At 40.4% G+C, this 22,397-nt stretch overlaps 3 protein-coding genes across 10 annotated transcripts in view; 2 read left to right on the forward strand and 1 right to left on the reverse strand.

Moving 5' to 3' along the window:
* The window catches only part of ccdc30 (coiled-coil domain containing 30), a 41,780-nt gene extending 39,195 nt beyond the window's left edge, over nucleotides 1–2,585 (reverse strand). For 4 of the 8 annotated variants that reach the window (XM_064923101.1, XM_064923100.1, XM_064923099.1 and 1 more), the window contains exons 1-3: nucleotides 2,462–2,539; nucleotides 1,595–1,803; nucleotides 223–405 (exon numbers count right to left, since the gene is read on the reverse strand). In XM_064923101.1, coding sequence (XP_064779173.1) covers nucleotides 223–405; nucleotides 1,595–1,615 — 204 coding nt within the window. In that variant the 5' untranslated portion in view covers nucleotides 1,616–1,803; nucleotides 2,462–2,539. Of the gene's footprint in view, nucleotides 1–222; nucleotides 406–1,594; nucleotides 1,804–2,457 lie in introns of all 8 variants that reach the window. The other 4 variants (XM_064923098.1, XM_064923095.1, XM_064923096.1 and 1 more) reach the window with 4 other exon arrangements.
* Nucleotides 2,586–3,224: 639 nt separating this feature from the next.
* Nucleotides 3,225–7,847, forward strand: LOC135504471 (epithelial membrane protein 3-like). Its single transcript, XM_064923102.1, has 5 exons — nucleotides 3,225–3,488; nucleotides 5,219–5,309; nucleotides 5,455–5,557; nucleotides 5,653–5,793; nucleotides 7,153–7,847. Exons 2-5 carry the CDS (start codon nucleotides 5,232–5,234, stop codon nucleotides 7,326–7,328), a joined length of 498 nt encoding a protein of 165 aa, XP_064779174.1. The 5' UTR covers nucleotides 3,225–3,488; nucleotides 5,219–5,231; the 3' UTR covers nucleotides 7,329–7,847.
* Nucleotides 7,848–10,430: 2,583 nt separating this feature from the next.
* Nucleotides 10,431–22,293, forward strand: zmynd12 (zinc finger, MYND-type containing 12). The gene is made up of 8 exons (XM_064923105.1): nucleotides 10,431–10,627; nucleotides 13,739–13,880; nucleotides 14,304–14,475; nucleotides 15,102–15,271; nucleotides 17,030–17,152; nucleotides 17,317–17,398; nucleotides 19,067–19,212; nucleotides 21,131–22,293. The coding sequence occupies exons 1-8, from the start codon at nucleotides 10,476–10,478 to the stop codon at nucleotides 21,257–21,259; spliced, it is 1,116 nt and encodes a 371-aa protein (XP_064779177.1). The 5' UTR covers nucleotides 10,431–10,475; the 3' UTR covers nucleotides 21,260–22,293.
* Nucleotides 22,294–22,397: the final 104 nt, after the last annotated feature.

The raw sequence follows: 22,397 nt of genomic DNA on the forward strand, positions 1-22,397 counted from the left end.
TCATTAACCATTCTTTAGAACTAGGCATCAGATAACAGATCCTAGCCTACCATCTGTGGTGACTGGTGTGTTATTATGTGCATTACATCTTAGGCAACTGTTCCAGAACCAATTGTGTAATTTACTTCAAAACGGTTAGTGGGATAACTGTGGTGGGAATTGCTGATCCCAAGTCAGTTCATAGTAATTAGAGTATGGTGTCTGCTGAGCTCCGTGCCTCACCTCTTTCATCTCGGTGGCCTGCTGTGTGCGCAGTGTGTGCAGCTCCTGGGTAGCTGTGCGCAGATCTCCCTCACAATGCAGGAGCTGACGCCACAGGTGCCGCTGACACTCCTCCGCACTTGCCGAGGGGGCCAGGCCGACCTCCTGCAGACGCAGTGCAATCTGATCCAGCTCCGACGGGACCTGAGCGCCACAACAAAACACAAAAGTATACATCATGGTTATTTCCTTTTTATAGGTGATGCCATGTCGTTCAATTTGGAGTGATTGAATGATTTAATGGCAAAGCAGTCATTTAACCGTAATGTAATCTCCTTTGTGACACATGGGAAGATACCCAAAGAGACCCCTGCCAATGCTAAACACTGCCTAACATAGAATTCAATACTGTAATTTGCAAGCCCTGTAACCTGAGATGGCTCATCATTCAACGATGAGACTACAAGGCTAAGCCATTGTTCAACATGCTAGTAGGCAGAAATGCTTAACAAACTTCCACAGAGCATCAGGTCTCATCCACCACCAACTGTTGTTGTGATCTAACAGAAAGTATTACTGCCAAGTCAAAATTGTTCTGTTAGGCTAGTTGTGAGTTCACAATGACTAAATTGCAATGGAACTGAACTGTCAATTGAACTGCCAGTTGTACTCATACTTTGCTATCACATAGGGCCCTATCTTTAGAGTACCCAAGAGGGCATACAGCCAGCCCTAGGGTTGAGGTATGGACCTCAGCTGGACAATATGAACTACAATCCCGACACTGTTTTAACATTTAGAAACGCTAATAAAACTTGTTTGCGATTCGGTTTTGGAAACCTTTGGAACCTAACTTTCATATCACAGAAATTATTTTATAAAAACATACTGTTCGTTTTTTTTAATAGAATCCCACAGAGGTGTTTTGCATTGCACATTTACCTAAACTAAAAGAACACTTCTTGAGTTAATGGCAACTCGGGAGGGAACAACAACGTTGGCTCGTGTAGCTGTATTACACAAAAAACCTTAGGGGAAATCTGTAAAAACAGCTAAGAGTGAGTATCTTTTGTATTTATAAAGTTATTTTTGGATGACAATTAAGTTGTGTTCAATCAAGGTTTGCAAAAGTATATCGCAATCAATGATTCATGATTCTAGATAGAGCATTTCACACTTGAATCCCTTCAGCTAATCAAAAGGAATGTGGAATTGGAGTCATGATAAGGGCAAATAGGGCCCTGGGCTAGATTAAGAACTAGCTACTGAAGTTTAGCAACTAAAACATTTGCATTGCATGACATGCAGTTTTAAAATTAACATCTTATCAAGCTGGCTGACTTCATACATATGCCTATCTCGTTTAAATAAGCAAATTCAGGGTTGAGTTTACCTCATCATGATCCATGTCCATACACTAGCTAGATCCAAGGGAGTTGCATCTGCAAGTGATGAACTGTTTCCTTCAGTAAAAAGTTACCAAGTAGCGGGCTACATGGTATACTGTTGAACAGATTGTGGTTTGAAAGGCATGACAAGGATGGTTGCAAGCCAGTGAAATCCATAGACAGCAGTTTAGAACTTCCATCCCAAGTCAATCACCTGAAAAAGATGACAGGGCAACTATAAACAGAGCAAGGAATGAACGAGTACAGCTAAGCAAGGCTTAGTCGAGACGATTATAGTTAGCTAGCTAACGTTAGCCCCGTAAAAACATGTATTGAGGAGCTGTCATAATGGTCCAGCAGCAGTTACTACGTTAGTTTCTCTCGAGAAACCCAAGGTGGCATTCTACTGCCGTTATCCCTAGACTCCCTAGACTAGCTAGCGTCTATGAATAGTCTAACATTACTGACGTTAGCTACTACAGAGAACGAAACTCTGAAGCGTGCACTAATATCTGTCTGACTGATAACATTTCAGGGTGCAATGTCTCACAACAAGTAGGCAGACAACCTTAGTTAACTATCTAGCTATAAAATAGAGGCAGTGCAACGTTAGCCAGCTGGAGTTTAATGAAATTCCTAATCCTGCCCAAAATGTCTGACAACGCCAGAGAGGAAAGACTTGCTAACGTTAGCAAACACAGAGAGTTAGCGCTTGCTAACGTCAGAAAACCAATGATCGCTGACTGCATGCGTGCCAAAAAAAGTTATTAATTAATAGTTGTAGACACAACTGAGCGACTTCAAATCTTGGACGCTTGGCTCGATCAAACGTATTGCACCGCCACGTCCAGCACCAGGCAATACATACCTACCTACCTACCTACCAACCAACCAACCTAGTTAGCTAGCTAGCGCCGAAGCTCAGGTGCAGCAGACACTCACTAGTGTATCCAGTAGTCAGCAGGGGTGGACAAGTTTGGTCGCTTCTACAAGCACCTAGGCAACGGAATATACCATTCCGGTGATACGGGGGATACATGGGAAAATCTATCTATTGTATGATGGGGAGAAATATGTGGCTTTTGTCATTTTATACAAAACAGGAAATGGTAACAATGAAACTATGTACAAAAAAACAACGTTCTATACATTTAGTGGTTCTGTATCTGTATAAACCTGAAAACACCAACACGTGGAATAGCAGGGCCAGAATGCACCCACATTTATTTCGGTCAGTACAGTAAATTCCTTTGAAAATGAATACCTTATAACTGTATTTAGCCTTCTGTATGTCATTTAATAGATTTGCTTTGTGGCGTGATTTGCATTTCTATTTCATTGTTGCCAGTCAACTTTGTAACTCACCACACGCCCATGCAAATTAACATAATGGTTTGTGTACTGTACAGCTGCATTTAGGCCTAGCACACTCCCACTCTAAAATTGCTTTTTTTTAAAGATTTTCTTTTTTCTTGTATATCTTTCTTTGGGAGTTAAAGATGTGGTGAGCATAAGTAGTGCACTATGATCATATAGACAGACACCAGATGTGGTTTTAACTCAAAGTGAAAGGTTTACAGTAGACAACTTTTCATGTGGTTTGCTGTTCTACCGCTCAAGGGTGGGTCTGGTTTGAGTATTTTTTAGATGGTGATTTTGGACTGAAGGGAGTCAGCTGAGCAAAGGGAGCTCTGTTCAACTAAAAGGAAATGGGCGTTTAGGGTTTCTTTAAAAAAAACTCTTCAGCATTCCTCCTCCTTTCCTCCTCATGGAAACTTTGGAAATGGAGTGATTGAAAAAAATAAAGAGGGAGTGGCAAGAGAGGAAAGGAGAGGACCACCAGAGGGGAAACTTTTACAGAGAGGCTGATTCAGAGGAGCGTGAAATACACAAACTAAGGTGCGTAGAGATTCTTCAATGATAATTCTGAATTTCTGGAGTACATTCACCAGAGAGGTTTGTTATATAAATGTTTTATAGGCCTACTTGTCAGATTCCGATTCAAGAAAAACACGTTCTTAAATCACCAGACTGAAGTAATCAGAGCATAACGCATGGAATTGAGAAAGCTTGTGACTTTAACCATTTTCTATTCATGTCTTGATTTCCATGCTAATACTCATTCAACTCAACCATTACTTCACATCTTAGACCTTCATTCAGTTGTCAGATGGAATTGGTTTCATTTAATAGTATAATTTGACAATCACGATATACCCACCCCAAATTGGGACCCTCCTAAAGATAGAGATCTATACAGACGTGTTCATCCTTCTACCCTTTTTGCTGGGCTAATTGATCATGTCCCCTGTCGTAAAATTATATTTTTATGTTTATGACTAGCATACTACTACAGAACTACTATGTTCAATGTTGGTAGTGTTGTTGTAATAATATGAGTATGATCTATTAACCTGGATTTGCTCGTTACAAGTTTAAATGTTATAAAGCTAATGTTAAAACCATTTGTTAGCCCAGTCGCAAACGGTTTTGTCCTCCAAATTATGAAGCACTTATTCCCCTTTTCCATCATAGCAGAAGTTTGAGGTTACTTCAGTAAACAACTTGTCACAATTTCTATTTTAACCAGCCCCGCCCTCTCATTTAAGTACATGTTTATTACAGTGACACAGACCAGTCAAAGAGCAGTTTTAGAAATAGTTAAATAGCTCTCTGTTTTGTGGCCTTATGTAAGAGAGTAAGTATCCTGTATTTTCACAGCTCAGACTTTTCATTTGCGTTTGGGGTGACATTTATTCGAGCTCAGAAGCACACAGTGGTGGAAAAAGTACATTGTTGAGTTGAGTAAAAGCAAAGATACCTTAATAGAAAATGACTCAAGTAAAAGTCACCCCAGTAAAATACTACTTGAGTAAAAGTCTAAAGGTAACTTGTTTTAAATGTACTTAAGTACAGTAGTTGAAAACATTCTAAATTGTGATACCTGAGTAAAAGTAAAAGTAAATGCCTAACATTAAATTCATTATGTTAAGCAAACCAGACTGCACAATTTTCTTGTTTTTATTATTTACAGACAGACAGGGGCACCTTTCAATACTCAGACATAATTTACAAACGCAGTATTTGTATTTAGTGAGTCCACCAGATCAAAGGCAGTAGGGATGACAACATGTTATATTGATAGGTGTGTGAATTGGACCATATTGCTGTCCTGCCTGAGCATTTGAAATGTAATGAGTACTCTTGGTGTCAGAGAAAATGTATCAGATTAAAAAGTAGGCAATATCTTTTAGGAATGTAGTAGAGTAAAAGTAAAAAATATGAATAATAAAGGAAAGTACAGATACCCCTGAAAGCATAATAAACCTATGTTATGAAGGGGGTGGGGCAGTCATGTGAACCTGATGAAAGACATACATTTGCAAATATTACTTTATATTTAAAAAATGTTTTTAAAGTTTTTTAATTTAACCTTCATTTAACTAGTCAAGTCAGTTAAGAACATATTCTAGATCACATGTTTCTTTTTGCCATAATCAAAATATTGTTTTGGCTGCCCTCAAACCTATAAAAACACCAACCAAGCCAAAACTGAAACAATAAATATTGCCTATTACTTGTAAACCATCTGTGATTTCAGCCACATTTCAATCTCCATTTTCTGACAGGGACCCTGTTCAGATGGCGTACTTGCTGATGTTTGTGACCCTGCTGCATCTAATAACCTTGGCCATGCTCTTCATTGCCACCATGGAGAAGGTGAGAGCTCTACTTCACCAATATATCTTTTCATTATTGTTAGTTAAGATGTAAATGTGTGATAAAAGTAGTTCAGCCTTTCTTAAACAATAGGTGTTTACCATTCAACACATTTACTTACTTACTGCCTCTCTTTCCCTCTTAGTCCTGGTGGGTATGGGATGGGATGGAGAACTCAGATCTCTGGTATAACTGTAGATTTGACAATGACACTGGAACCTGGTTGTGTGCCTCCTCCAAGGAGACTGGTAAACATATTTTGTACCTTGTGAAATCATTGAAATCTTCCCTTCCCTGACAGTTTGAGGTGCATATTGATACATTGTTCCTTGTTCTTCCTCAGAGTGGCTCCAATCAGTCCAGGTGTTGATGGTGCTGTCTGTGGTCTTCTCTTCGGTTTCCTTTCTGGTTTTCCTTGGGCAGCTCTTCACAATGTCCAAAGGGGGGCTATTCTACTTCACCGGGTTATGTCAAGTCTTTGCAGGTAACGAAGTGAAAGAATGAACCATCTCTATCTGCCACTAGGACTGTTGTAGTTGATTTGAAAAAGGTCATGTGGTCAGAAAATGTGCATGGTCCTAACCACCAGTGCTAGATAATGTTTACAAACATTCATACGTGCTGTGAAAGACCAACGAGCTCCCCTTATGGTGAAATACTGCAGTCTCCTTCAAATCCTTTCAGCCTACCTCTGAAAGTTGTTTCAGTGCTGTGTTACGGTTGTTTTAATATAGCAATTTGATGAAAGTCGAGTACAGGATTATTTCAACACTAGTGTAGAGTGTCAGTTGTTACAGCCCAAGTCAACCGCTTTGCAATAACCAGAAGATGAACCATTAGCTTGTTCATGAGCACATACCATGTTAGACCTACGACAACATCAATAACAAATGCCTCTTCAGCAAAGTCCTCTTCAGTATGGAATCAATCAAATCATAGGGGTGCTTAACTTCCCCCTTAATTCCTTAATTTCATTCTTTCTTTCCTTTATTTTAGACTTTTCTTGACACTATAAAATAAACAGTGAGCCTAAATTGTGCATGGCATTTCGTTGCCATGCGTGCTGACATCCAGTATATAATTTTAGTGTTGCGATTTAGTGACTTTTTCATCCAAATTACCGTTTTCAGCTGGAAGCAAACTCGTACTGATGATTTATGCGAACTTGGAATAGACGCATGGCCGCAGGAAGATGTTTTGGGCTGGGGGTGCTGTAATGTATGTATTTATTTATCAGGGGGTTCTGCACCACCCTCAACACCCCTACTTCCTGTGGCTATGAATAGGCAAATGTCTTTATGCTGGTGCAGTCACCGATTGACAGCTCATCAGAACAGTCCATACTCAGGCTCTTTATACCTGATGGGAGGCTCCAATTCAGCACTCTGATTGGTGTGGGCACATACTCACACCTGATGCTCCTTTTCGTTGATTATGGGGAGGTAATGCACACAGAATAATTAACCCCAAAACAGGCAGGGACAACAACATAACACAGTATACAGTAGAGTTGTCTTGATGTGACTCATTTAAGAGGGTTACAGGAAAGAATAGAATAGATGCTTTATTGTCTATTGTTCAACGGAAATGTTTCATTTTGCTGTCACAGTACACCTAGTGCTTGACTTGGGCAGGATCTCACTGGAGCTGAGTACTGGCACCTCAACTTTTCTAGTGCTTAAGCTCCTGCGCTTCTTACAGAATATTAGCTACAAACTGTTGTGGAGCTCCTGCACCTAAATATAAACAGTAACTCCACCCAAAATGAGTAGCGGCACCTATTTCAGTCCAAAGTAAGCAGTGAGTACACCCCTAATTTAGCTCTGGCTTTTGATTCTCTTAGGTCTCACTGCATTTGCGGCTGCTCTCATCTACACGTTGCACAACCAAGAGATCCTCCAGGACTCACGAAAGCTGACCGAGGGACATTTTGGCTACTGTTTTATACTGGCCTGGGTGTGTGTGCCGCTGCTACTCATCAGTGGAGTCATGTACATCCACCTACGTAAGAAAGAGTGACCATGGAAGAGAGGTGAATACTAAGCACAAACAGAAAAGCATAGTTGTTGACATTGAGCTATAATAATATCAGAGGTGATGGAGCTCAATCACATGAGTGCAGATCTGTCTCTGTTACTTTGTTGGTATTTAGAAGCAGCTATTTCTGGTCAATCCAAATATTGATTGGATCTCGGATAAAAGCGAATCTGGTGAAGCTTTTAAATATAGCATGTTTAGTAGCCTATAGAGCATCGGTATACAGTGCTACAGGCAATTATATATATTTTTCCTATTTCCAAAATATCTATGTCTGAAAAAGTCTGAAAGCTCCAAGTCAGTATTTATTGTAAATCTGGGTGACTTATGAAGCCAATGATGACAACTGCCAAAGAAGTGTTGCTGATATATTGCAGAATCAAGCTTGTTTTGATTTGAAATGTATGTATATGAATAGGGAAATATATTTTTGTACTTCCAATATGTAGTCCTATCAGCTAGAGCTGCTCTAACTTTCCTAAATAAAACACACAGAATATGCGTTGAAGTTGTTTCTTATTATATTATCTTTTATTTATTGGATTGAAATGCTCTTATTTTCATTTTGCAGGACAAAACACGCCACGTGCATCTTTTATATTCAATTCAGTAACAGTTACCAGTAGTGATCATGTCCTGTTGTTCTTTCCCCCCTGAAATGATCTATCTACACATGAAGATAGCAGCAAGGTCACTATAGGTAAAGTTGTCTTCCTGGGCCTAGGATAACAGATAACACTACACAATTCAACTCAATGGACTAATGTCGGGAAAGGATCAAAGACAGAGTTGAATCATTAGTGTGCATGCAAGTCCACTCTAGATACTTGACATTCAATGTGTCAAAGGGGCATAAGGGATGCAGATTGGATATAGAGTTACAATAAAGACTTGATTTGATGTGGTGCCAGACATAGCATACATAAAAGACAAGTCACTTTTTTTTGTTATCATGTGCATGCTTTTCTCTTCTGCGAAAAACAACAGCTGATTCAAAGAGGGTCTGTCGGATTTCAAAATGCTTCGGGAGAGTGAGAATCCTCGGCCGAAGGAGGCTATCGAAGAGAGGGGAAAACTCCTCCGTTTGCTTATTAACAAATTGACACTCCTATTATGGAGGAGAGGAGGATGGAGGAGTCGAGGAGAGGACAGACTTTTTTCCAATAGAGAATCTCTCGGAGAGAGAAAGGAAAAGAGGGGATAGGGACAGGAGGGAGAAAAGATAGACACATAGACTGTTCTCTCCACTACTACAAGGCAAGTGGTACCGATGCACCAAGTCTGGAACCAACAGGACCCTGAACAGCTTCTACCCCACAGCATAAGACTGCTAAATAGTTAACCAAATAGCTACCCGGACTTTCTGCATTGACCCGTTTTGCACTAACTTTTCTTCTCTATTTTCTTTCTCTGCATTGTTGGGAAGGGCCCGTAAGTAAGCATTTCACTGTTAGTCCACATCTGTTGTTTACGAAGCATGTGACAAATAACATTTGATTTAATTGAATTGAATATGTAATTGGTCCACAGAGTAGATCTTCAAATAATGACTCAAATTTCAAACAAAACACTATTGTATTTCTATCACTTGTTTGGACATTTTCTGTTGACAACATCTTTGTCTACTGACACCCCTTCAAAGGTCTGAATACAGCTATCTACTGATCTTTCAACGCAAGCAAGCTGTCATACTTTGAACTGTTCAATGTACAAGCACTAAAACAATACATGGAAAACACTGGTTTCATAGTCTTTGGAACTTGTCTTGGAGTCATTGAAATCTAGGGGTAGACACAACAACAACAACAGCAACATGTGTCTTTGTTGCCAGGCTATGACAGCCATCAGCAGTCCACCAGTGTGCTCCATCTGCCTGAAGATGTTCCCAGACCCAGTCACCACCACATGTGGACACAGCCTCCACTTGGCTTGTATCGGTAGATACTGGGGAAGTAGTGACCAGTACCGGTGTCCACTCTGTAAGAAGAGATTCCAGAAAAGACATGAGGTTGAGGTTGTTGAGAAATCTAAAGCTACACATACTGCCCAATGTGAAGTGTTAACCTCGGCCCCAGCCACAGCTAGACATGGAGAAGAAGAGCCTGGCAGTGTTTTCACTGGATGGAATCTCATCACCCTGGTAACCCATAACCACATATTCACTTGGAGCCTGACAAACCACTGGGGGAGTGGGGAGAAAAGTTGGTATGTGCTGTGTGTGGATGATGGACCCATGCATTAGTAAGGAACAAACCAATGAGACCAATCTCTTTGTAAATGTATTTTTGTTTCAGTTAAGAAAGGGCAGTCAGAAATGCATCAGATGATCCAGGAGATAATGGAGAAGGTTAAAGAGGTCAAATGCTCAGTGGAGCTCAGCAAGATGAATCGAAATTGTCAAAACCCACAATGACTGCTATGTGTGACTTAGTTGACATGGCACCTACTACCACTCTGTTCAAAGGCACTTAAATATTTTGTCTTGTCCATTCACCCTCTGAATGGCACACATACACAATACATGTCTCAAGGCTTAAAAATCCTTCATTAACCTGTCTCCTCCCCTTCATCTAAACTGATTGAAGTGGATTTAACAAGTGACATCAATAAGGGATCATAGTATTCACCTGGATTCACCTGGTCTGTCTATGTCATGGAAAGAGCAGGTGTCCTTAATGTTTTGTACACTCAGTGTATAAAAAAGTTCCAGTATAAGAATTAAATACAAATGTTCAGATTTGTCATAATCATCAGTGTCTTAAATGATACAAAATAAAACCTTATAATCCAAGTATTTTCACGTTCTGAGTGTAAACTTTATTCCACTATCACAAAAATACTTTTGGACAGCTGAAGCAAGCACATTTTTTTTCAGGAAAATGTGTCATAAAATGTATTATTTATCTCTCTGATCAATAGTTAAATATGTTCATACAGAACAAACGTTTAAATACGCGGATCTGTTTGTATTTGTTGGATGCCTGTGTTTCTGTGCTATTCTCTTCTTTAAACAAGTAATACCGTCAAAGTTCGTCTCCATAGCAACCTGAAGCGTTCAGGAAACAAATTGTAAAACATGTTCTTCTCACCGAACAATAGCAGACAGGGTAAACTTTTATTTCGTTTATCATGAGCTCAATAACGAGGAGTAAATCTCATGTTTCGGTACTGACGTCAGCGATAAATCCACTTGCAAACCCAAGAGGAGCGAAAAAGCTTTGTGAGCTTTGTCAAAACCTTGCGTACCTGCAATGCACCAAATGTCGAGTAACTTTCTACTGGTAAGTTTATGAAGTAACGTTAGTAGTTGACATAGCTAGCTAGCAAAGATAGTACTTAAATTACCATACATAATTATTGCCATTGTTTAAATATGGCTCCGCTTTTTTTGTTGTGTAACTCGTGGACTCCAGTAGTTAGCTACACAACAAGAACAACAACTTGCTAGTAAGTTGCAGTAGTTAAAAGCTTCTGATTTGTAAGTTTTATGAAAAATACATTGACCAGTTTCAATACTAGGTGGCAGTGTTTAGCTAGCTACAAAAGTATTACTAGATTGTCAGAGAACACTAAAAGCAGACTTGTGTTTGCCTCAGTCAAAATGTGGTACTGGAAACAGTTGGAAAGCAAGTTAGCTCTTCTGAAGCATATTTTTAAGAGAATAATGTCAAGTGAATTATGCCTAAACCCTATCACGTGGTCTCTGAAAGAGTGCACGCTTATGTAATAGCAAGTCCTACTGAATTTCTAGTTTTATATGCTACATTTTAAAAGCACAATCCTTAATTCGTTCTTCATCCAAACAGGAGCCTCACCACTTGGTTTGCTGTATTTGCTGAATTTGTCACTTTTGGGAGAGCTAAGCTTCTTACTAATACAATGCCTTCAGAAAGTATTCACACCCCTTGACTTTTTCCCCAAGAAATTGTGTTGCAGCCTGAATTGAAAATTAATTAAATTGCGATTTTTTTGGGGGGGGTTCACGTTGGTACACACAATATCCCATAATGTCAAAGTGGTATTATGTCTTCAGTTTTTTTTTTTTTTTTACAAATTAATATAAAATGAAAAGCTGAAATGTCTTGAGTCAATAAGGATGAAACCCCTTTGTTATGACAGGAGTAAAAATGTGCTTAACAAGTCACGTAATAAGTTGCATGGACTCACTCTGTGCAAAAATAGTGTTTAACATAATTTTTGAATGACCTCTACCTCATCTCTGTACCCCACACATACTGTAAGGACCCTCAGTCGAGCAGTGAATTACAAAGACCAGGGAGGTTTTCCAATGCCTCCCAAAGAAGGGCACCTATTGGTAGATAGGTAAAAATATATATATATATATTTAAAAAAAACAGACATTGAATATCCCTTTGAGCATGGTGAAGTTATTAATTAGTCTTTGGAAGGCGTATCAATACACCCAGTCATTACAAAGATACAGGTGTTCTTCCTAACTCAGTTGGCAGAGAGGTAGGAAACTGCTCAGGGATTTCACCATGAGACCAATGGTGAATTTAAAATAGTTACAGAGTGTCTGTGATAGGAGAAAACTGAGGATGGATCAACAACCTTGTAGTTACTCCACAACACTAACCTAATTGACAGAGGGAAAATAAGGAAGCCTGTACACAATAAAACATATTCCAAAACATGTATCCTGTTTGCAATAAGGCACTAAAGTAAAACTTTAAAAAATGTGGCAAAGAAATTAAGTTTGTCTTGAATACAAAGCTCTGTGTTTGGGACAGCTGTGACCTGGGTCTCCTGACTCTCTGTGGTCACTTGTGACCCCATGGAATATATTGTAAGAGTAGTGGTGTTAACCCCAGTGTCTTGGCTAAATTCCCAATCTTGTACTCATACTATCATGGCCACCTAATCATCCCCAGGTTCCAATTAGCTCATTCCTCTCCCCTGTAACTACTCCCCAGGTTGTTGCTGAAAATTAGAATTTGTTCTAAGCAACTTACCTGGTAAAATAAGGGTTAAATAAATCAAATTAAATCCCCAGTGACCGGGTTAGGTTTAGACTTAAATCTACTTCACAATCTGTGGCAAGACTTGAAAATGGTTATGTAGAAATGATCAAGTATCAATTTGACTGTACAATCCAGGTGTGCAAAGCTCTTAAAAACATACCCAGAAAGACAGCTGTAATTGCTGCCAAATGTTATTCTAACATGTATTGACTCAGGGGTGTGAATACTTATATAACTGCGAACATACATTTCTAAAAACATGTTTTCTCTTTGTCATTATGGGGTATTGTGTGTAGATGCGTGAGACACTTGTTTTGTATACATTTTTTTTATTCAGGCTGTAACACAACAAAATGTGCAATAAGTCAAGGGGGTATGAATACTTTCTGAAAGCACTGTACATAATATGGCCTAGTGCTTGGTGACAGCCTTCCACTAGGCCTAAGCTTTAAGGGATGAGACACTAAATCCATTCCCTGTGAGGGAGCTTAAAAGTGTGTTATATCCCTGGCTCTATTCCCCCTGCTGCATCTCTTCTTTTAAAATGCATTTCTCTCATCCTGCAAGTATTCTCCAAAACAAGAGAAAAACTAGCCTACTTCTGGGGCCAGCTGTCTGCCTACGTCCCGATTTAATACATGTCTCCGTGCCAAGGGTCTGCATAAACACTGCCATGCTGCGGAGCAACAGCTACAATCCCAACTAGCCAAACACACCATACATTATGGTCTACAGACTCAGTGTTAGGGACCTTCAATGAATAAGAAAGTACAGGTCTGTGTCCTTAGGATCCCCTTGACTCTTGTGTGAGTGCATAGTAAGTGCATGCACATTTCAGCCCTTGTGAGCCAGCCCATATGCTGTGTTATTGCCATGACGTGACTGAAACTCCAGACCAGTAAAAACACATTGGAATGTTCAAGCACCGCAGAAAGAAAACATGAGGAAACTCAGACAGTTCCAACGCATTGGGAAAATGGCAAGATGCATGAAATTATAAACCTGTTATTTAATGGCATACAATTTAGGATACCTTTAGGGGAATTGAAAGATGTTGCACATGGATTCAAATCATAGCTTAGGCCTATGCCTTCTTATTAAACTGTTAGAGAAGGCAATGTGACTTATGCAGGCAGACTGATGTCTCATCTCGTCTAGTGTCGCTTAAAATGTTTCTGTAGACAGATCTACACACGACATGCCAATGCATACAGGTACAGGTATAATGTCTTCAAAACAAAGTTCCGGAAAACAAGAAATGCCATTTGGTGAAAGTAAGTACTGTGAGAAACCACATTGCTCACATCCAGTCCTGTGTGATTCGCACAGCAGGGTCAGCTAGGACAAAGGGAAGGGAGCCCATTTTGGAGATTGGAATGCAGCCCATGTCTCTTTTTTATTTTTTGTCAGTGACACGGAACACCAGCAGGCTGACTGGGTAGGAATCCATGAGAAGATCTGCCAGCTGCTCATCCCCATCCGCACCGCAATGCCCTTCCACAGCCTGCAGGCGGACAGAGACAACCACCGCGCCCAGATACTGCACAGACAAGTGAGGATCAGACACTCACCAGGGTCTCATTCATTAGGGCACACCAAAGTGAAATGTTTTTGTTTTGTTTTTAAGGGAAACAAAAACCGTCGATTCTTATGGACAAGTCCAGTTAGGGAGGCTCTTTCAGTCCTTTTCTACTGTTTGTTGTCTAATGAATATGAACCTGAATAGAGATAGCTGAACCCCAAATGAATGTTTTGTCAGACATTTGCATAGCTAAAGTGTAATTTGAGGACAAGAGGATTTCATGCCATTTGTTAATTAAGAGCCTATACAACATTTTAGAAATCTGTATCCCTCAATCACAAATTACGTCTGTAGAAATGTCCAATAACTTTGATTTTGTGTGGAAACAACCTACGGAAAAGCATGCCCTGTACTGTAACTGTCATGTCTTTGCCTGGTGTAACCCCTGTTTAGGAGGAGCTGATTGAGATCTCCAGGGCTGTGGCTCAGAAGAAGCTGTTCGAGGGGAAGTATCAGGAGTCACTGCCTGCCGCCCAGCTCTCCCTGCGCTGTGCTATGGATGTCTACGGCCCCAGTGCTGTCCAGCTGGTCCCTGCATACCTCCTGCTGGCGGAGGCAAACGTGGGTGAGTCACAAGATGGAGGAAACTCCCCATGAGCTGGCAGTTTTACCAAAGAACCACAGAAAGGCAGAGACCAAATCGATTCAAATGCAGCTATGAGATACTATTGTATTTACAATATTCATGCAAGGGTAGTAGTGGATACATTAGATTTTAGAGAACTTGTTGAACTCAAATCATTGCTGATCTGTGTCGAACTCTTTGTGGAAACACTGATCCATTCCTTTCGGGCCGAATCTTACTTGGGAACCGTGCTATTTCATTTCGCTGCACTCGCAATAACACCCGCAATAATATCTGCTAAACACGTGTATGTGACAATAGAATTTGATTTGATTTGAATTCCCTCTCAAATCTCCCATTTCTGCTAAAGTCAGAGATACGCACATGGATCTAAAGCTAGTGTTCAGCGTTCACAGTCAATAGTCCTGCCCTGTAGATTCATGATTTAGATGTTGAGACCCTTACCTCTGATCTGTAGGCCCATAGTTCTGTGCTGTTTAAGTTTAGTTTTGACCTGGATGTGACCCTTGACCCTGCTACTCTGACCTGTAGAGTGACCAATGCCACTGAACTGTAGACTGTTGTTGTGTTGCGAATGACCCATTCCTCTGCTCCCCTCCCCCCAGGTCTGGGCAGTCTGTCCCAGGCAGAGGGGTACCTGTCTCAGGCCGAGTGGACGGTGATGAAGACACCCGAGTGTAGCCAGACCGTCCGCCACCAGCTGCACCGCAACCTGGGCCGCCTCTACACCGCCACAGAAAACCTGGAGGGAGCGCTATTGCACTTTGCCAACGACGTGAGTGTCAAAGCTTATCAGTGATCAAATCTACCAGGGCTTCAAAACCACAGATTTACTATGGCAGTCAAACTATAGGGGGGGCATTTCAATTGTGTAAAGTGGCTTCCTCTCTTTGGTTTCTTTGGTGAAAAGATGGGATTTAGTGGGTCTACTTCATATTTACTAATTTCAGGGTTAGAGAGTAACAGATTACATGTAACATATTACAAAAAAAACTAACTGAAATCCGTTACATTACCAGCAAAAATATTGTAGTCAGATTATAGATACTTTTGAAAAACTAGATGATTACTTGACACCTTTCTGTTTTATCAATGACACTCAAATCAGCATTGAAAAAAGGCACAAGTTTAAGTTTGTTCCACCTGAGTGAACAAACTTAAACCACAAGTCAGAGACCACTATGATGACACACCAAGTGTGTTTGATGGATTGCGGGAAAAGAGCAGGAATAGACATTTATAGGCTACAGTCCATGTATGTCTTCCAATGGTGCAACTGCTGTCTGCATCCAAATATTATTCCGTTTTAAATAAATGTTTGGAGGTAAGGACGACAGCAGGGGTGTAGCCTATGGGCGATACTGATATCAGTTATTATTGATATCTACATCGTACATTGATGTGAATTACACTGCTGGCAGAACTTAGCGATTTCTCTTAGATGGGCCAGCGGCAAAACCAAAATTGGCTATGTAAAAATGTATGAAAACCAACATTTGCTTTTTAGTCTTAATTTAAGGTTAGGTTAGGCATTAGGGTTAGCAGTGTGGTTAAGGTTAGGGGTAAGGTTAGGGTTCAGTTTAAAATCTGATTTTCTGACTTTGTGGCTGTGCCAGCTAGTAACCACTGTGCAGAGCTCCCTCCAGAACAAAGTTAATGTCGAAAAACAGAACCTGCACTTTTAAAGATCCAATGCAGCCATTTTTTTCTCAATATCAACTACTTTATGGGTAACAATTAAGTACCTTACTGTAATTGTTATCAGTTAAAAAGGTTAAAAAATATATATATATTTTGCTAGGACGGTCTGGGAGTGGCCTGAGTGGAGACGGGAAAACTGAAAGCTAGCCGTTATTGGCAGTCTTTATTATTGGTCTATTAACTAATTCACCAGGCAGGCCAGAAATCCATCGCATCAAAACAGGCTGACATTTCAGGTAGCCTTTTTAAATAGCTTTTACAACAAAAGGACATTATCATAATTTTCACAATTTCACAGTATTATTTCAAACTCATTGTGTGGAAGTATATATAAAACACAGGAATATCTCATTTTTGACTGCACTGGACCTTTAAGGGGAAAGTAATCCAAATGTAACTGAAAGTAAACAGATTGAATTACTGAGTTTGTGTAATCCAAAAGTTATGTTACAGATTACAATTTTGGACAGGTAACTAGTAACTGTAATGGATTACATTTAGAAAGTAACATACCCAACCCTAAAAATCTGAAAACACAATGATCGCAGTGCAGATTATAAGGAGTTTTACAGTATTGTTTTAAACCAATCAGGGCCTGTATTCACAAAGCGTCTCAGAGTAGAAGTGCTGGATAACCTGATCCTAGATCAGCACTCCTACTCTGAGACGCTTGATACATATGCTCTTTTGCATGTCCAAAATGTTAGCTCCGTGTTCACTGAAGGTTGCTATCCCCATGCCAAACATAAGTACCAGTGGAGAATCTCAGGAATTATGAATGCACTTTGACTACCAGATATTCCAGATCTGAACCTGTTTCTTTGGTTTTCAGGTGTACTATGCCAGTGAGGAGTATGGCTTGGATAACATTGTCACTTGTGGTGGCTACTTTCTGATGGCCAATGTCTTTATCAAGCAAGAAAAGATGGATATTGCCAGTTCCTTATACACTGAGGTAAAATTTAAATACGTGCCTGACAGTAAAACTGAAGATAAAATACTGTGTTATCATGATTATATTACTGGTCTAGTAGCATTAAAACAGCAAATGCGTCCATGAAAACATAGTGTTTTGGTGTGTTAGTTTGCCTGACTACTTTTTTGTGTCTGACTTTACAGGTAGCAAGTACATGGCACTCTCACCTCACCAAACTTTTGGAGACACATACTCCAGGATCCATGACGCTGGAGCACTCTTTTGGTGGGTACAGCTTCATATCAAATAGATACCGAGGACTGCTGAGAAATATGTATACATTCTTTGGCGGTGCGTATATGTGTAGTGCATCTACAACAGGTTTATGTATTGACAAAACATTCAAACCAAGACTAAATTAAAATGGAAACTTGATAAGATAATGGCTCCCGAGTGGCGCAGCGGTGTAAAGCACTGCATCTAAGTGCTAGAGGTGTCACTACAGGCCCTTGTTCGATTCCAGGCTGTATCACAACCGGCCGTGATTGAGAGTCCCATAGGGCGGCACACAATTGGCCCAGCATCGTCCGGTTTAGGGTTTGGCTGGGGTAGGCCGTCATTGTAAATAAGCATTTGTTCTTAACTGACTTGCCTAGTTAAATTAAGGTAAATAAAAAATAAATGAAGATTATGACGCTGTTGAATTAGCATCAGCTCCTTCAGTCAAAGTCAATACCCAGAACCATTGTGAACAGATTGATGGTAGATGATAATAAATTGTTGACACACAGAGATAAATTAAATTGGTCTATTTAATTCTGTGGGCTCACTAACAGCCACATGCTGCAGCCAATCACACACTTAATAAACAACACCACTGCCAGCTCTAAGTGGCTTGATGACATCAGTAGGCATCATCATCTCCACCAGCCCAACAGCATTTGGCTTCATTCGTGGATCACTGAAAATAAGGTCAGTGGTGCTAAATTTAGCATCTTACCCTGACGTGCTATCCTAGAGCTAAACCCCAGCTTTAAATCGACAGTGCTGGGGGCTGACTAAGACCATTCATGACACATCTCTGGCTGTTGCAGCATCCGACACCGCCTCTCTGCTGCTGCCCTGCCCTAGTCACGATGCTAAGCTTGTTAGCGGCAATGCAATTCCCCAGGATTTTCAGGCGAGCCACCACTGCAGAGCATGAGCTTGCTGTTAGCTCACACCGGTCAGTTTCTGCTGGGATGTGTCTTCATCTCCTCTATTATGTGTGTTCTGGCACAGGATGGCTATTATGCGCGCCCCAGGTTGGGTGCTACTGTTGGTTACATCTACTCATTGGTGGTGGATGAAGTAGGTTCACCCTGTCACGGCCACCCCAAACACATAAACAATGTAAAGCACTTTGTAACCTGGTGACAAACGTTATATAAAACCAATCCATGAACATAAATGTGTGTGTGTGTTTGTGTGATTTGTAATGATTCCCATGCACATAAAGCCCCTGCCTAATGGGACAACCACATAGCAGGCTTAACTTGCCCAGCCATAAATTGTCCATCTTTCACTTAAACAATGGGAATGAACCAGGAAGATCTGTTTTAGGCTATGCCTACTGGAATTCCTAACAGTTTGGTTGTTGTCAGTGAAATATAAAGTCCCCCCACCACCCCAAATCTTGCATTTACATACATGATTTGTGTGAGAGTCTATTGGAAATGATTTAGATTCTTCTATAGTCTGGCTAGGCATGACAGATAATGAAAAAGCAGGAAACCTATATTTAAGTTAGTATTCAGTGGTCACAGTCAATAATTCTGCCCTGAAGACTCATGAAGTTGAGACCCTTACCTTTGATCTGTAGGCCCATAGTTCTGTGCGGTTTAGGTTTAGTTTTGACCTCTAATGAATTCATTAGCATAAATGTGTGTGTGTTTTATATTGATCTCCATGCAGATGAAGCTCAGCAGGCGGAAGCGGACCAGATGCTAAGGGCCATGCTGAAGGTTCAGGAGAATAGCCCCAAGCAGGCTACGGTCCAGAACACCCTAGTGGCCCACTCTCTGGCCATGCTGTGGTTTCTGGGAGGATCCCCAGACAAGGTGAGGTGTTACGATGACCAGTGATCTGGTGGTTACTGGTGACATCCTGACACATTTTCCTCCACCATGTGCTTCCCATGGAGCGCTGTCTAGAGACAGGATTAGTTTCTAATTGGTAAAGCTTTAAAGATTATCACTCTGGGGGGATTTAGTGGGACTCGATGCGACTGGCTTGATACTCTAACTGCCCTCCCCGGGCTTCTGGCCAGGCAACTTCTCTCTGATCTCGCAAGTATGCTAGTGCTTAGTGGGGGATTTTGGGAGTGTTATCCAGGGATGTAGCTAGTATGCATATCTATGAGAAAGGAGAAAGGTCATGCAAATGGAGAGAAGGATTTGCCAGAAGTTTAATAGTTGACATTGTGAAGGTCACTCAATCCCACTGACCAATGAATTACCCAAGGAGTTTAATGTATCAGAAAGGGAGTCAGGGGGGATAAGGTATTTATAATTATGGCAGTGTTTCCCAAACTTGGTCCTGGGGACCCCAAGGAGTGCACGTTTTGGTTGATTATTTGAATCTGCTGAGTAGTCCCAGCTGATTCAAATGATCAAAGCTTGATGATTAGTTTATTATTTGAATCAGCTGAGTAGTGCCAGCTGATTAAAATGATCAAAGCTTGATGATTAGTTTATTATTTGAATCTGCTGAGTAGTGCCAGCTGATTCAAATGATCAAAGCTTGATGATGAGTTGATTATTTGAATCCGCTGAGTAATGCTAGTGCAAAAACCTAAACGTGCACCACTTGGGGTCCTGAGGATTGAGTTGGGAAAAACCCTGAGTTATGATCTTTAGTTCAATAGGACACCATGTCTTGGCGAGAGTAAATAACACACAAACCCCGAACGTCTCCCACGTCTGCTTCGATCTCTCCAGTCCCTCCCTCGCTGTTGTTGCAGGGATCAGGAGCAGCAGCTCTCGTCACATGACAACAAAGATAGTAAGAGGAGTTGGCTAAAGGACATGCAGTAGAGATCTGGAGCAGGCTATGATTGATCAACCTTCAATGGGGGTTGAATGAAGCTCAGCTTGGCTAGCCATTACAGTGCATGTTAATGACAGTTGCTTGTCACCTATACCTCATCTGCACGGATCTGAAAAGGAAAGTGGGAGAAGCCAAAGAGAGGAGACTTGGTTTTAAATGCTCTGCTCTTTCAGATCAGTGTGGTTGAAGGAGAAATATGAGGACAGGAAGCCACCATTAGAGATGACTGAAATTCACCTATAGTCTGACTAGGCATGACAAACAATGAAAAAAGCAGGAAAACCAAGGACACATTTTTCATTCAATACCATATTTCAGTAGTGGTGTATAAACATATCTATTTTCCCCATTGTCCGTAATAACTGGAAAAAGTTAGATTCCCTTTACAGTAGGATGCTTCCAGAATTAGGCACGTGTGTAAACTGGCTGCATTGGTATGGATGAAGATACTGAATAAGCTTTACTGTGGCAGGTTTTATTGAATCTATCCAAAATACTGACTGCACTTAATTTCCATTGCTTACATTTGTCAATAAACAAAACATTTTTAGATATTGCCTGAATCATTTCAGTTCAATACCTTTCATCGTGGTGCATTAATAACATCAGAAGATTTGTATTTATTTTGTCTGGTTTGTAAAACGTCCCAGGCAGTGTCTCGGTAGTTCCAAATACTTTTCTTTCCTCGTCTTCATTCCTTCATAGCCGCTGATAGATCAAAGGACTGGATATATTTTCAACTGTCCTTTCAGATCAGTGAGCATGGTGCTAAGGAAGCTTTTATAGACTGTTGGGGCAAAGCCCAGTTTTACAGTGATACATATTACATACATAAATTAATATACATATATTATATACACAACAGGCAGTGGGTACAATGGCTTTACTGTGTGTGTGTGTGTGTGTGTGTGTGTGTGTGTGTGTGGTCAGGCACTGGAGTTTGGCAGGAAGGCCCTGCAGTCCAGCCAGCTGGTTCCAGACCATAGCCTAACAGAGCCCATCCAGGGCCTGCTGCAGCTGGCAGCAGAGAGAGGCCCACACCTTACCATCGCAAGCTGATTGCCCGCCGGTCTTCTTGACTCCCTGTCCATCCACCAGCCGGCTACCTCCTCAGCACAACACAAAAGAAGCACGCTCTATACATGAAAAAATGGGCCATAGTAGAATCATTACAGAATAAAAGATGCTGTGACTTTCGATGGTGACTTCTGATAGGCTGTGACTGAACAGTAAGGATGTGTCATACCGGTATGTGTGTTTTTGAGTTGAGAATAGAAAAGACCCATGATGCAGACATGTTGGGAGAGGTACATTTCAGATGTGATGTTCAGGCTCATATATGTCCACACTTGAGACATATTCTATTCCCATTTGTGGGTATTAAGTATGCAATTACACTGTTGCCATGTAGTTTCATAAATACCAGGTGACTAGCGGTCTGTCAAAATTAGCGTCACCCCGTTTTCATTAATAAGATAATGTTGACATCTCATTGTACGTGAGTGAAACTTTATTTGAATAGTGACAGAACACATGTCTTTTTTGAATAATGACTCAATTTTATTTGAATAAAAAAAAAGAGGTGTCTTTACATAATTTTTGCATGAGTAAATATATCAGCTAGAACCAAATTTAGGATCCATTTTTGCCATGCTGTCAGAATGGTTCACATAATAATGATAAGAGTAATGATTGACCCTATTTCTTCACACAAAATTCTTGCATGACTCGAGCCTACAGATGCATGGCATTAGCGGTCCAAAACGTCATCATTTATATAAGTTTTTAGTATTTCATCATACACAGATGGTTTGAAGGAGACATTTCTTGTGTTATGGAGTATATTGAATTTGTATTTGAACCCACAAAGTTTAATCAAATCATGAAAAGAAAATGGGCGTAGCAGTTTATTGATCAACTAAATATATCAATCAATATTGTAAACCTTAGAGCAAATTCAGGTTATTTTCTGAAAACAATGGATGGATGAAAGCACCCTAAGGAACTCTTTCAAGTCCTACATATGTACAGGTCATTTCTGACATGTCTTTATTATTATTTATATCAAAACACAAAGAATAAATGTTAAAATCATTTCACTACTAGTATTATTAGTATTGAATTTTTACAACAATGCTTGTTTTTGGCATTCAGATTAATTTCCTATGTGTTGAGAGGCAGAGAAACTCAGAGACAC

This window comes from Oncorhynchus masou, chromosome 18, assembly GCF_036934945.1.
Source record: "Oncorhynchus masou masou isolate Uvic2021 chromosome 18, UVic_Omas_1.1, whole genome shotgun sequence".
NCBI classification, from domain to species: domain Eukaryota; kingdom Metazoa; phylum Chordata; class Actinopteri; order Salmoniformes; family Salmonidae; genus Oncorhynchus; species Oncorhynchus masou.

Coding starts and splice junctions, on each gene's coding strand:
- LOC135504471 (XM_064923102.1), top strand. CDS start 5,232: ATGGCGTACTTGCTGATGTTTGTGACCCTGCTGCATCTAATAACCTTG. Junction 5,558..5,652: donor TGCCTCCTCCAAGGAGACTG/GTAAACATATTT, acceptor GTTCTTCCTCAG/AGTGGCTCCAATCAGTCCAG. Junction 5,794..7,152: donor GTTATGTCAAGTCTTTGCAG/GTAACGAAGTGA, acceptor TGATTCTCTTAG/GTCTCACTGCATTTGCGGCT.
- zmynd12 (XM_064923105.1), top strand. CDS start 10,476: ATGAGCTCAATAACGAGGAGTAAATCTCATGTTTCGGTACTGACGTCA. Junction 17,153..17,316: donor CCAGTTCCTTATACACTGAG/GTAAAATTTAAA, acceptor CTGACTTTACAG/GTAGCAAGTACATGGCACTC. Junction 19,213..21,130: donor TGGGAGGATCCCCAGACAAG/GTGAGGTGTTAC, acceptor GTGTGTGGTCAG/GCACTGGAGTTTGGCAGGAA.